The sequence below is a fragment of the Centrocercus urophasianus genome, unplaced genomic scaffold, assembly GCF_019232065.1.
Source record: "Centrocercus urophasianus isolate 14NV4802_14NV808 unplaced genomic scaffold, USGS_Curo_1.0 seq_11, whole genome shotgun sequence".
Lineage (NCBI taxonomy): Eukaryota > Metazoa > Chordata > Aves > Galliformes > Phasianidae > Centrocercus > Centrocercus urophasianus.
Window position 1 is genome coordinate 34,346,898 of NW_024884253.1, and position 15,399 is coordinate 34,362,296.

Below are 15,399 nucleotides of genomic sequence, written 5' to 3' on the forward strand. Positions count from 1 at the left end.
GAGTAAAACAAACAAGTTCTTGAAATAAGATTTCTTCTTTTCAGCATCAGACTTAACACTTGACTAGTTCAGTTGATGTTTTGTGATAGGTGTTGTAGGTTCATATTACCATCTTCCTGCATATCTGCATTTAAATCTCACAGGGCAGCGTAATTGGGTTTTTACAGCATTGCCTTCCACCTACCAGTAACAGATAATGGCACAGATTGTACAGCAACTTATTAGCTAATATCAGAAATCTAAAGCTTGACTTCCCAAACTGAAGTCAGTGGAAATTCTACTATGAACAGGTAATTGAATTTGCATTAAAGAAACAAACAAAAACTTTGACGAAAAAGCATAATAGAAAATTGACATTTTTACACTAAAGGAAGATTTAATGGCAGTTTTCTTGTAAGATTCCACAGGAGAGTACGTTCCAAAACAGCTAACATGACTTGAAGGCTACAAGCTTATGGCCAGAGACTTCACAGATATAAATCACTAAGGTTTACCGGTTAGAGCTGGCATGATTCAACTCTTTGTGACACAATCATAGAGCCACTATGGGAGCTACACCAACAAATTTCATGTAGGAAGAAGATAATCAATGCCACAGGCCAGATTCTGCCCTTACTCAACTGAGTTGTTTCTCATTGGTATTTCTGTAGAAGCTAAGAACTATACAAACACACAAGAAGATGGGCTCCCTCAAAAGGAATTCACACCATCAAACAGCATAAAGGGCCACATACGGTGTAACAAGAATTACTAATAGTGAATAAAAAACTTTCAGTACAACTGATACTATGCACCTGTGAAACAGAAGACTTTTCATTGAGGATGACGGTGTACTTTGACAGCAAAGTCTTTCTTCGTTATCTAGAGGAAACACAACCATGGCCACCACACCTACAAGATACCCAACTTGTTGGGACTTATTGCTACTGCTGCCTAGAAGAAGGCATTTAATTCTATCTGCCAGGTGGAACTGACAGCTGGCAGCTTTACATCCCACAAAGACCAGACAGCCTCTAACAAACACCATCAGACTTCCTGTTCCCACTGTCTCTGGCTCTCATTCCCCACTTCGGTTGTATTTTGGACTCAGCCTTTGCTTTTTCCCGTTCAGATGGCCTAATACATACACCTCTAATATTGCTTATATTTCACCACAGCAAATATTAATTACTTACATATTGTCAAAGACATTTGCAACCCATTTATTTGCAGCTTTTGACAGGGGAAATCAATGTCCTCTTAGGAAATATTATCACACAAAATAGCATTTTTATTGGAAACAGTTGTCTGCTTCAACTGCTTTTGCTATGTCACATTAAGCACAAGTAACCACACATTCCTATGTCACAGAATTTATTCTTCGGATTCCCAAATATATCTTCCTGTCTCTCTCTGAAGGGGGACAGGATTACTACACCCTATGTATAATCCACTGCCGTGCTTAAAGTTCAGTGTTTGCTTGAGTTATGTTGCACCCAAACAACAAATAACATGCCCATTACTTTAAACAGATGAAGCAATTGCTCTTTCAGTTTGAAAAGCTTGCAAGAAATCAGGTTTTACTTGTCAATAAGCGCAACCATGTACAAATTGTATCAGCCCAGTGTATCACAGAATCACAGAATTGTAGGGTTTGGAGGGGACCTCCAGAGATCATTGTGTCCAACCCCCCTGCCAAAGTAGGTTCCCTACAGTGTAAGTAGAGTACAGTGTAATTTTTTTTTGTCCTGTAATCTTTTTTTGGCCCTTACAGTGTAATTTTTTTTCGTGGAAATTTCTGGAACTATTACAGTGAAATACACAGAAAAATTTAAACACAAACAAGAAGGACAAAGACACCCACCATCAAAAATTTAAGGAGTACTTAAACAGTAAGACAAGCCAGTAAGACTTTACAGTAAGACTTTAAAGTGTTATGCTCCAGTGGGAGGAAAAGAGATACCTGTGGGAAATCGAAGCTGAGCTCCTGAAAGCATACAGCTGGCAGAAAATGTTTATTGCTGAACATCTAAAAAAATTACAGCTTAAAAAAGAAGTATTCAAATACCTTATTTATAGGAATGCACCAAGAGCTAACCAGACAGTAAACATGCCAAAAAAAAGATCATTATTTATCTCAAAGGAGGCATCAACATACAGTGCCAACTCCACTCAGGTCTGTCCATGTTCTATTCATACCATTGGGCTCCACAGATTAATGGATGAAACACGAGGAATAATTCAACTGTGAAATTCACTTGCGTAACGAATGTAAGGTCATGGGTGTGTCAGGATCCTATGATTAAGTTACAGTTCTTCAACTGCCATATACATTTCACTGGAAAAGAAATAGGTTTAGAGAGAAATGAAAATAAAAGTTACTTAATGAAAATATCAACTTTAAGTTTTATTTTTTCACTTTGCCGATTGAAGGAGCTAATAGGAGTCGCAGGAAGGCTAGTGCTATCTGATATACCAATACTACCATACTGAGGTTGCATCCTGCGTTTCTTGTGTTCACTTTTGCCCTTGACACAAGTACACTACGAAGGCCAGGAAAATCCCTTTGGCAGTATGTGTCTGTGCTATAGGATGTGCTGATGATATGACTTGCAAAGCCTTGGGTGTGAGTTCTGATCAGTTCTGCTTTAGCAAAGAGTCCAATTCTGAAGGGAAAACTAGTCATCCTATTTACTGCCTTCGTCTGATCGTACAGCCAGACTGAAACTGCCTGCAAGGAAGGAACCTGTGAGCAAGTGCTTTGTGCTGAGAAGATCTCTCATAGGGAAAGCTCTACTGCTTCCGATCTTTACCAACAGCAGCTATTATTCACCCATTTCCTGCAGGTGCTTTCAATTTTTCAATTATTTTAAATACAGTTAAGCTTACCTGCTTTATTTCTGGAAAGATTAAGTACGTAAAAGCTTATGAAGGTTGCAATGCATTTTATATGTTGAAGAAACCTGAGTGGTATTTATTTATAAATAAAGTTCATTAGAGAGAACGTAGCTCTTTAATTTACAGCAGGTTGACTGATCAGCAAGTATGTATTGGCCAGCTATACCAGAACATGCCAGTCACAAAGCTCTGCATTAATCAGATAGCACATGTTATCTGAACATCCCACAGGGATCAGCACTTAGCAGAAGCTGGGAACGACTGAGGCTGAGGTGGAAGAAGGATTTGAGAGACAAAGGAAAGAAATCTTCAGCAAATTAGGTATCTTGTATTCTACTGCTCCCAGAACACGCTGTTTTGTTTTCCGATGTGCCAAATTCAATAGATTAGTATATCAGAAAATGTGGAGGTAAGCAAAGCAAACTGGCATTTGGGGTCGGCAGCTACAGATGGTGGCTGATTATAACTTGATAAGAATACTCTGGATCAATTCTGGAAAGCTGCTCAGTCACTCTCAGTAAAGTATGATGCAGCAGAAAAACCTAATTAATAAGTGCACTGCTGCTTCTGCTCCTATCTGCACATCCTCCAGGAATGATGCCCTAATTTATGAGAAGTACTTCTTTTCTTTCTTTAAAAAAACAGAAAACACACACACACACACACAAAAAAAAAAACAAACACATCACCAGAGCTTCAGATCAACTTTCTTTTTTCCTTTTTTTTTTTCTCCCAACTGAGATGATCTTTCAATATCTCTGCTTCTCTACTTTATCTGTAGTCTGTACAGCAGTTTTAGTAAATGTGATTGCAGGCTAGAAATAAATTTGATGTTTTCATGTGCTCATTACTAAAAATATTAAGTCTCTGGAAAAAGAAGCAGACAGTACACAGGCAGTAAAGTATCTTGTTTGTTATTTTTTCTACTGTTTTCAGTAATAGCTATCATAGCACATGCTGGTAATCATCAACTAAGCTCCATTCTCCTGCTCCCATTGCAATAGGGATTTTGTTTGTTATCCAAGGTTCTCCAATACTAATGCTGGTTTGTTTTAGTATTTACACCTGAATAACCTGTGCTTAGCACTGTTAGATTTATCAGTTGCTCACAATCCATCTGAAAAGCACTATTTCTAGCTTAAGGCTCTTTCAAGGCCAGTTTCTGATGATAATTTTCAAAATATATATCGTAGGTAACTTTTACAGGCATACAAAGAAACTTTTGGCCTTTTCTTCTCAGCTTCTCGTGCTACAGGAATAAAATCCACATGTTGGTACACACTGATGTAACAAAAGGATTTGATTAAATTTCAAGTTCAAAAACTTGTTCTGAGAAACCTGAGAAATTCTCAGCTATAATTATACTCACAGGGAATTTAGATAAATTAGACCTGACAAAATCTGCAGGAAGACTCTCTCTCAGAAGCCAAGCAAGATAGCTATAAATTCCAGACTGTCAAGCCACAGTGCTGACCCAAAAGTCAAATTCCGTTTTTGTTACTCATTGTGAGGGGCAACGCTTTTTTTCTGAGAGCAAAAACAGGCTTTTGATCCAGACTTTAGAAAGGTCTGCATTTAACCTTACCAAGTTTAAAATAAACGTTGCTTCAACTTTAGCTTTGCTTGAATTAGACATGTTTCACCTGGCTCAACTTCCTACATTTTGGATAATTATTCCTTCCGAACTGCTCTTCAATAAAGGGCTGCGTTCCATTTTCACTGTCCCTATTTAGAAAACATTCCAAGGTAGTTGCCTTCTATAATAAAAACAATATTAAAAAAAAAAAAAGGAAAATTCCTCCTTGAGAATTACCAACTCAAATACACCCTCCTTTGCTTACAGGCTTACCTGGTAGAAGATCACTCCAGTCAGCATAGTTGTTTATGCTCAGGTAACTGAGACACTCTATCATCCCCTTCTTCCCAAAACTTCTGTCTCTGTTTGTCTATAAGAGGTTAGTGAATACTGACAGACAAATACAGAGAAGTGGGCGTTGGTTCTCTGCATTCCCTGCAGCATTAAAAACCAGAAAGATGATCAGCAGATCACTTGATAAACAAGAAAACAAACACCAAAACTTGTGCATCACCCTCTTTGATCTAAAAGTCAGCTGGCAGAAACATCAATTGTCTAGCAGGGTGCTCAGTTAACTTACCAGTTAGGAAAAATTACCATCTGGCCACCTTACAATTCTAAATGCCAACATCTACTATCAAAAATCTTAGACGGTTGCAGGGAATTTTTAACATATTTTTTATTTTATTTTATTTTATTATTATTATTATTTTATTTTTTATTTTATTTTAATTTTAATTTTTTAACACATCCATCCTGAGAATTTCCTATTTGAGAATTCTCCAGTTCTTCATACTGCAATGCACTGTAATAAATACGCTTGTTTCCTCAATCTAGAAAATTGCCTTTCCCTTAATGATTAATTGAAACTTAACTATTTATGAGAAATGTACACAGTCCAGTGGGCAACTGTAACTCAGTTTGAATGGAAAACATTTACATAACATAGCTCAGAATCACCAACAGAATAAAGGCATGTTGTCTAAGTCTTCAATTAACGTCTGTTTACTTTTTTTCATAATGACACATAATGGCCTTGCAGAAGAGTAACAGATACCTTTATGATACGTTCAGGGCTTTTTATAAGAATTTGATAGAAATCATGAATGGAAATAAAACTATCAATATAGCATGAGTGAAAAATCAGCAAACTACAGCAAGTTTGGTACAGACGATGGTCAATTTAATTTTTTTTTTTTTCTGTATCTGTGAGAAGAGAAAAATGCTGGGCTAAATTCACATTTGTTTTAAGCAGGTGTCACACTTGTTTTTTGTTGTTTTTCAAATTCATCATGCCTCATCGTTTAGCATCTCTTCTCCCTGCTGCAGGCCAGTTGTATATTTCTGCTTCTTTTAGAAATTTGGAAATTAGAGATAGAGTCCTCCTCTTAAGTAATTATTTCATTGCTGCTTCCACTTATCACCTTGGATGTGCTTCTTTCCATCAAACTGCACAGTCACTGCTCTGTTAAAGGAATTCAGCCTCAAAACAGCTGTGACAGCATTAATGCAGAAGTATTTATGGAAAGTAAATGCAAAGTAAAAGCAATACCATAATTTATGTTATGCAGAATAACTTTACTTTATCTGTAGTCTCAATCAGCAGCCTGTTAAGACATTTTGTATTTGAGGTAAATGCAGTTCTTGTCAACAGGAAAGGTTTTTTATTTTTTTTGCTTTAAATGATCCAATGGGAGAAACTCCAACTCACTGCAGCTGCCTTCATTACTTAACTTCTGGTTTTATTCTAATTTTTTTCTCTGGCTTTTTCTCTTCTTTTCACCTTTGCTTTATAAACTTCCTCATTGTTTCATTGTTTTAGTGTCTTATTTCCTCCTACAAATACAATATTTATCTTCCTGTGAATTACTGTATTCTATCACCATCTACCAAACATTTAGCTTTAAAAGAAATAAGCAGATTGAAAACTGAGACAAGCCAGACCCACACACATTCACATACCTGCATTCGGTTTGCTTTTCACTCCATTACCTATCCTAAAATTACATTTAAAACTTGATCTAACGTGTTACATTTCAACTGAAATGTAGAAACAGAGGGACTACCATGCTATTTCTTGCAACAGTCACTCCAACACATTTAAATCAAGCATTTCTGACTCAAGAATAAGCCATACCAAGCTGTCCCAAGCATCTCCAATAGCAAAATATGGACCACATGCTTCCACAACAGGGAAACCAGCACTAATGTTTTCTGCTAACTTGACCTGAAAGGCTGTTTATTCTACAGCCATGCTTCACGATCAGATTTAAAGTATGTGATCAGAATTAGGCAAGAATACGAGGAAAGTTTCTCTCATCTCAGCAAGACTGCATCTCCTCATATCTTTGACATTTGTTTAGAGTTATCTGAGCATTGGCTTTCTGATGCTACAGGAAGTCACCAGAAACCTTTGAACCACAATGTGACGCAGAATGCTGGAGATCAGAACAAAGATACAGAGTAGCTCTAAATAGTCGAACCTCAGTATATATGCTTTAATTCTTCTGCAAGAGCCTACCTGGATGGAGGAAAGCACAAGCAGACACTGACTACGCCAGCACCTAAATGCTGGCATCTGCATACCACTAAAACAGAAGTAGGAATTTTACAGCTCATTTACAGTTAAAAGTTTGTTCTGCAGTAAATAATGCACCCAATTGCTTACTTGTTCTTCATATCTCTTAACAGAATGCCAGATCCTATAGCACAGCTCCAGGAAGCTGCATCCCACACTAATCACAGGAAACCGCCTTCTTATTTGATAGTATCCACCACATATGAGAATAGTCATGCATGCAGTTTTTTTTTTTTTTCCTATTATCTTTTTAAATAAGCACAATGAAAAATTGTCAATTTCCAATCGCTATCTTTAGAACGATTTTTTTCTTCCTTGCATTGTATATTGCCAGCTGTTGGAATGATAGCTATTGTCCCCAATAGCATATCTGTGACAAACTGTATGTGCTAGGGGGTTCTGTCTGCTCCTCCTGAACATTCTGAATTTGTTTGCCAGTTCCAGCCTTGCCAGATGAAAGGAGCACGTCTCCAAAACATCAGTTCCTTCCACACAGTGTGAAAAACAAGATTTTGGTTTTTTTAGAGAAAATGACACCACAGAACAGGCTTCACATTGATGCTTGTGGAATCATCTTTACTCCTAAAGGACCATGATGCCATTCTGCCACAGGATGAAGCATCTACGTTCAATCTCATAGAGAATAACCTATTAACTCTGCTCGGTAATTTATTGTTTCAGGCTAGAACACCATGTTTACACTCAGGGCTCAAAGGTGAGTTTGCTTTCATTTCAGATGCAATTTACCATCACACCAAACCACTGAGTAACAAGAAACAACCTGAATTTCTGTGGAAAAAAAAAGGGCTCGCTTACGACAGACTGAAACACTCCAAAGGCTCGTAAGCCTGTTTGAGAACTTACTCGTAGACGTAATGTGCCAAACTGCTTTCCCAGTTGAGCTGAAGAGGTGCTACCTGCACGCTTAACCACTTAATAATTCATACTTTTAACAAGATATTGCCCACAATTCGGGCATTTAGCGGCCGGCAGAGTGGGGTACAAACACCCGAAGAATGCAAAGCACAACGGTCCACCACTGCAGCCATGCAAGAGCCCGCCACCCCTGCCCCCACCCCTCAAAGTAAGACCCCGCCCTCAGCTCCGCGCGCTCCCAGCGAAGCCTCGCGAGAGGCCGCCCCGCTTCCATGTTGCCACGTTCAAAGCCGCCGGCGACGGGGAGCGTGGCGGACACGCGCAGCCCTCACGCAGCCGCTCTGCCCGACCCCTCCGCCTCGCAGCCAATCGGCGCAGAGAGAGGGCACGCCCCGTCGCCCTGTGCGCTCCGCCATTGGCTGGAGGCTGCGGGCGGGAGGGAAGGGGGCGTGCCCGGCGCTTGGCCGCGGAGGTTGCCGGCGCTCCCGCACGCAGCGCTCGGGCGGCGGCGGCTCCTGACTCATTCCCGGTCTAGCCCCGCCCCACGTTACCTGACAGGAGGCGCCATGGCCTCCCGCAAGGGCTCCAAGGGCACCGGCGGCACTCCCGGCCCCGGCTCTAAGCGAGGTGAGTGGGGCTGCGTTGTCTGGATGGGTAGCGGTGGATGGGGGGTGGGGGTCCGGTGCTCCGTCCCGGCCTTCCTCTGCTATGGAGCTCAGGCGGAGGCGAGACGTGGCCTAGGCGACTCCGGAGAGGTCCTTTGAATGGATCAGGGCGGGTCTCAGGAATCGGTGGTCCTATTGCAGAGGCCTGGGGTGGAGTTGAAGTGCCCGGTGGGGGATTGCTGTGGAGCGTGCGGTCGTCTGTGTGTGTTTGGAACATCACCTTCTACTGCTGTGCACAGAAGCATCAGTCTGAGGGTGCTGGATCTGTTACAGGTGCATCAGCTGACCCGATGGCTCTACAGAGTGCAGGAGGGTAGAGGAGTCATCCTGGAAACGTGCAAGCAGGTGTTTCGGAGAGAGCTGCCCCTCCGGCAGTGCTACACCAAATCTGAGTTAATAAATTGCTTAGTGTTGTGTTGGTGGGTTAGACAGGGAAAGCCTTGTGTACACGAGGTTCTCTCAGCACAGCAGGTCGAGCCTGACTGAGGAGAAGGAGGTCTGCTTCCACAGACACTGCACTGCAGCAGGTAGAGGAGATGCTCCTACTGAGGGTTTGAGCACTGTCACTCGGTTCTGAGCCCTGTTGATGGATGGAGTGGGATGAAGGTGGTGCTGAAGCAGTCTGTTTCTCCTTCAGTATGGCAGTAACACGGAGAACAGTATTCGTTGAGGGATGAACTACATAGGATTAGCTTATCTATCACGTGATGAATTGAGAGAAAAAGATTTCAAGTGCTGTTTAGGCATGAAAGAGATGATATACAGTGATAACTGAAGTGGGTGGTTGCTTTTCGTTTTATCCTTTTTCAATTCTTGGCATGGGCAATAGTCTCTGCATTATGTTTTTTCCTTGGAGTGGGGCTACTCGTTGTTCATCTGCAGTATTAAGTAAGCTGAAAACATATTTCCAATGATAATGTGTAAAGAACATGCATTTCTTGTACAATTTTGAATACTACAGAGACAATTTTGAATACTACAGAGACTCAAGCAGTTCTGTTGTTATTTTAAATATTGCTTCAAAGATTGGATGATGTTTTCAAAATGGTTTTATCAGGGAATAAGCATGAAAGCATTCTGTAGATTTTTATTTTCAGACTAAGTAAAATCAAATATTTTTAAAAATTATTAAGAGCTGTCTGGTTTGTGTAATTGCACAGGGAATTCTTTATTTGCTGTTGTCAGTGAGGGGTGTAGCACTATGAGTAATGTGTTAAGCAGGCTCCTAAGATGTGACCTCTTAAAGTTAGACAAATCTTTTGCTAGTTTCAGCTACTACTCGATAAAATCTTTTGGATAAGAGTAAAAATTGAGGCTTGAGGCTGATGCCATTTTCATAAGTGGAACTGAAGAGAGAGGTGATGGATGGTGACTCCCAGGTGAATAAAAGACCACTGAGAGAAGCAGAATTTTTATAGCAGGCACGGAGCATTCTGCAGTTTTGAGCCGATTGGTAATTGAGACTGTGAGACATGGAAACCTCAACCTTGAGGCAGTTTGCTGGTACTCACTTTCACAACTACTTGTGGGTGAGGATGAGGCTCTTTGCCACACCATTGCTCACAGCTCTGAAACCACGGAGTTTACAGTGCGTCTTGAAATCTGTGCAATGCCTGAATATGAATGCAGTAATCTGCTTCGAGGTTTCCACATTAGGAGATGTTGACAGTAATGTTATGGGTAGATTAGGTCTGAAATAGCACTAAGTGGAATGTTCATATAACTGTCTTAAGTTTTGTTGAAATGTCAGAAGTGCAATAAAGTATCACTTGGTCTTGAATTAACTCAAATTTCACAAGGCAGGAAATTTGGAAATACCTGGGGCATTAGCAGGTGTCTTTGAAGAAGCCTTCCAGTAAGAGTGAGGATCAGCAACACAACTGCTTTCAAAATACAGATGGATGAAAAAGTCTGAGTAATGTTACAGGCCGTATTTATTTGTGGAATTAAGTGTAGTGCTGCTAAGAGATTTAACTTCATGTGATTATGCCTTGTCCCTAGAGGTAGGTGTTCAAGGCCAGGTTGGATGGGGCCCTGGGCAGCCTGGTCTGGTATTAAATGGGGAGGTTGGTGGCCCTGCATGTGGCAGGGGGGTTGGAGATTCGTGATCCTTGAGATCCCTTCCAAGCCTGGCCGTTCTGTGATATGCTGCTGTATTTTCTCTTATAGTACTTAAGGTGGTACTTAAATCTATATCTCACTGGTCCCATAGTTATGCAGTAAATGGTGACTGTCTTCTTAGTAGTTTTGTGTTTTGGATGGAGGGAGGTTTGACATCAGAACTGAAAATGCAATTTCTAATGTGTCACTTCTGTGATGCCAGTTTATGTGATGGCATGTTAAGAATTTTATGCTCTGTACCTGTTTTGTTTGTAAAATGTGTTTAAATATAATAATTTGTACAGTGCTTGAATGGAAACATGACCAAGATATGTATGCACACTTTAAAAAATCCTTGATTTTCTTTTCATATATCATGCAGATGTTTCCTAGCCTTAGCTGCTTTACCAGTGATTATAGTATCAAGCTTCTATAGTGTTTACTTTGAATTGCCTCTGGAAGAAGGTGGAAAAACATTCCCTTGTGGCAGTCGTGATAAAAACTATAAAAAAAATCCCTCTAGCTCATGTTGCTTAGGTTGTGGCAGCTGGCAGCTAAACTGTAATAAGTCCGTATTCTCCAGAGGAAATTTAACCTTTGTGAGTGAAACAGGGCTCGAGTGGGAGGCTAGTTCTCTAATAAGTTAGACACAGTACAAAAAACACATTTGTGGCACAAAACATTGCCTGTTCCTATAGGTAATTGCATTCTTATTTTCTCAATGTATTAAAACCAAATTACTGCTTCTGTAAGTTCTCTGTCTCCAAGCTGTACATCTTAATCTCTATAGCAGCAATTGAGATGACCTTCTGATATACCCTACTTTTCCTTGCAGAATCCCAGAAGATGTTTGATTTTTACTTCTCCTTTTTTGAGCCATGTAAGGTCTTGTATTTCCAAATGCAACTCTGTTCCTAAGCATCTCACTTCCTTTTATTCATCTGAAAGTCCGAAGTCCGTTAATCTCATCCTCTTGTTGTTGTCTGGTTATTTTTTTTAACCTTTTTTTTTTTTTTTTTTTATTTGTTTGTTTTCAGTTGACCTGATGTCCTGATCCAAATGCAATTCTATGTTAATGTTAATTCCGTTTTTAGTTATCAGTATTGCTGCTGTGAAGGTATTTCATAGAATCATAGAATGGCCTGGGTTGATAAGGACCACAATGATCACTTAGTTTCAACCCCTCTGCTATGTGCAGGAATGGCAACCACCAGACCAGGCTGCCCAGGCAGCCTGTGCATATTGATTTGCATGAACTTTCATATTTTATTTAATCTCTATTGCAAAGACTGCATTATAGTGTACTTCTCTCTGTGCAGGACTCTTTTATTTTATTTTATTTTATTTTATTTTTTTATTTATCTGATTTGCAGAGGAAATTCATCAGTTACACAGATCACACTTCTTTTTCTTCTGCTCAAGTTGCATTGATGTCTGTTTTGTCCATTATCTTCACAACATTTATTCCGAAACTTCACGTGGATTTTTCAGTTCAGCACTGTCATCTTTTAGCTCTATCTGTATGAAACTTTCAGTGTGCTGTTAGTTATGGAAAGGTACAGTGATGGACTATGGACATCACTCTGCAATGGAAAATAATCAGTTTGCACACAGTATGTCAGTTGTTTCTCCATACTGGCTGATATTTGGATTTCTTGTCTTGTTATGACTTTGAGCTTTAAAATTGATACCCAGGTGTACCAGCACTCACATGAAAACAAACACATCCTTTTACCTTTCCTGTATCTGTGTTTTTTCCCTTGAGAAATAACTCATCGAGCCTTCTGAGATGCTGATGTGTAATAAAAACATTAAGAAAAGTTTTGCTTCTTCTGATCTAGTGTAGGTAGAAATCTCAGACTTGCTTTGTGCTCTCTGACGTATGTTAGCTGTATGCAGTAAGTCACTGTGGGACAAAAACTGCTATTTGGTGTGCTTTAAACATGGAGGAGCTTGGTGCTTTACATCCAAAAAGACGCCTGTGTTCATATATTTTTCTCAACATTTCATTAAGAGTTTACATGGTATAATAGGAGAGGTAACTTTTTTTAATAGTGTGTGGAGGTAGAGCTTCTTTAAAATGAAGGGTGGAGAACTATTCTGTGATTCTGTGAACTAAAGTATCACCAACAGTATCAGAGGCATGAAAGGCTGAAGTGTATTTTCTCAGTTTTCAGCAGTCGCTTTGGGAATGCGCCTGCAAGTTTCCTGTCTGATTAATGAGCTCTGGTAATGAGGCTAGACTGACAGTCCAGGGTGAGATTGAATCTGCACTTTGAGCTTCTCCAGGGATGGGAAATCCACAGCTTCTCTGGACAATGCATTCCAGTGCCTCACCACCCTCTGAGTAAATTTCTCCTTAACTTCTGACCTAAATCCCCCCTCTTTCAGTTCAAAGCTCCTTTTACTATCACTTCTGATTCTCTCTTGTCCTATTGCTGTCAGACAATGTCAAAAGTTGGTCTCCCTCTTGTTTAGAAGCTCTCTCTAATTACTAGAATGCTCCAGTCGCTCCAGAGCCTTCTTTTCTCCAGGCTGAACAAGCCCAGTTTCCTTCCCTCAGCCTGTCTTTCTAGGAGAGGTGCTCCAGCCCTGTTGGTTGTATTTGTGACCCTCCTCTGAAGCCATTCCAACAGCTCCACGTCCCTCCTGTACTGGGGGCCCCGAGCTTGGGCACAGTTCTCCAGCTGGGGCTTCATGAGGGTAGAGCGGAGAGGGACAGTCCCTGTCGGCCACACCTCTTCTGATGCTGCCCAAGGTTCTGCTGGCCTTCTGGGCAGCAGGAGCACACTGCTGGCTCATGTCCAGCTTTTGTTCATTGGGTTCCTGAAATCCTTCTCAGCAGGGCTGTTCTCAGTGAGGTCTCCCAGTCTGCTTTCATATCTGGAATTGCCTCAACCCAGGTGCAGCACCTTGCGCTTGGATTTAAACATGGAAGGTGGACAGTCTGGCTTGACATGCTGAGTGATGGCTAAATAATTAATATATGTATATATGTGTCTTAATATGTATATGTGTCTTAAAATCATCTTTAATTATGAAATGCATGAAGTGGTGGGACTTCAATATTGCTGTTTCTTGGGACTGAAAATGCTTTATGGATAACTTCTATAAAACAGCAACAAAGAAACAAGTGAACCATTCCTTTTCAGCGGGACCCATTTCGAATCACTTTCATAACATGTAAGAAGTGTTCCTATGCTAATTCTTACATTGAATTCTTCATTGTAGAGAACTTGTGCAGTGAACTTACTGATTTACCCTGAGAGGTTCTTTCCTGCTGAAGATCACAAACTGGTAATCTGTGTGACAGCCTGCAGCAATATTTTTTTTAACCGCATTCTACAGACTAGCTCTTTGCATGGAAAGGTTTTGAGATATGTTTGAAGTGCAAATCATAACTTGTAACATTATGTCTTTACACAAACTGTAAATGAATTATGCTGGTATTTATATACCAAATTTGAACAGATTGGAATGCGTGTGGTTCAGCCTTGTTAGAACTTCTCAAATGAAACAATCTTTTCTATCTCCTTCATTAGTGATTGCACTGTTACCATGCATGTGCTTAACCAGTATAACAAGTGCTATCAAGTTGTTTGAAGACTTCATGTATAGAAACTTCAAAAGCTACAAGTTTTGTAACTATTGAGTAGTAGTGGTTTCCTTATTTTGTAACTTTAATTCCTGAGGTTCTGATTCATTTAGAATAACTACTAATGTAAAATTTCTCACTTTATCTCTTTTTACAGTAGTGTGTGTTGGTTTTTTGGGTGGTTTTTTTTCTTGTTTTTTTTTTTGTAAGTTGGGGCTTTTGTTTTTATCAAAGGAAGTTGAATTAATGGTTTGTAACTGTGAAACACATTCTTTCCATAGGTGAAGGAAACAGTTCTATCTTCTTAAGCACTTGAAAATATGGTTGCTACTGCAACTGATACGTTCTAATAACATTGTTGTAAAACTGCTTATACACGCAAAATGCCATGACTGTAGGTATAAAACACCTACAAATTCTTTTGAATTCTGTAGGAATTGCAGTTGCATTCCACCTCTGTGAAGCTATACCTAATTCAGTTTATTTTAAATCAGACTTTAAACTTCTCTAAGTTTCAGGCGTTAAAAAAGATTTTTAAATGTGCTTTTTTGTTTTTTCCTCCCCATGAATGCAGTGCATAGCAGAACTGTAGACTGTAGCCTGGCAACTAGAGTTTTATTGGGTTATTTTTAAAACTCCTTCAAACTATGGAAAAAGTAATTGAGAGAAAACTACATCATCTGGTTTATTTCCTTTGTGTCTTAACTGGGACTCATTGCTAAAACAAATTGATATGACCCACATTACAGAACAGGAAAATGGAACAAGGGAAAAAAAGAAACTAAAATTAATACCAGCATGTCGTATGCAAAGTTGAGAAGTTTCAACTTTATGTAATAGAAACTTTATGTAATAGAAGCCTTTTATAAAGGTCACCACCAGCAGAATTTGTACATCGTGGACTTAAATACTTCTTGCATTTCTTTCACGTTACCTTTCCTGAACTCTGCTCTAAATACAACCAAATATGTAATTAACCTTGTAATTATATAGGAATATTGGCCACATTGTATACTTGTAAATCTTTGTTGCTTGTATTTGAGTGATCTATTTTAGCTGTCTCCAAATTTTCTGTGGGAGAGAGAGCCAATTGATCAAAATACTAAGAATCATTAATTCTCTTTTTAATTGT

At 39.7% G+C, this 15,399-nt stretch overlaps 1 protein-coding gene and 1 long non-coding RNA gene across 5 annotated transcripts in view; one reads left to right on the forward strand and one right to left on the reverse strand.

Annotated features, from left to right (window-relative positions):
* Positions 1-395: 395 nt before the first annotated feature.
* On the reverse strand, positions 396-8,070 carry LOC122155120. Its single transcript, XR_006167149.1, has 3 exons — positions 7,896-8,070; positions 4,727-4,888; positions 396-2,317 (listed from the first exon to the last, which is right to left on the reverse strand). It is a non-coding gene; the product is annotated as an uncharacterized LOC122155120 (long non-coding RNA).
* Positions 8,071-8,397: 327 nt separating this feature from the next.
* ASPH (aspartate beta-hydroxylase) overlaps positions 8,398-15,399 on the forward strand; it is a 102,228-nt gene continuing 95,226 nt past the window's right edge. Inside the window, exon 1 of one of the 4 annotated variants that reach the window (XM_042833253.1) lies at positions 8,398-8,534. In XM_042833253.1, the coding sequence (XP_042689187.1) occupies positions 8,474-8,534 (61 nt within the window). In that variant the 5' untranslated portion in view covers positions 8,398-8,473. The remainder of the gene's footprint in view (positions 8,535-15,399) is intronic. The other 3 variants (XM_042833215.1, XM_042833207.1, XM_042833225.1) reach the window with 3 other exon arrangements.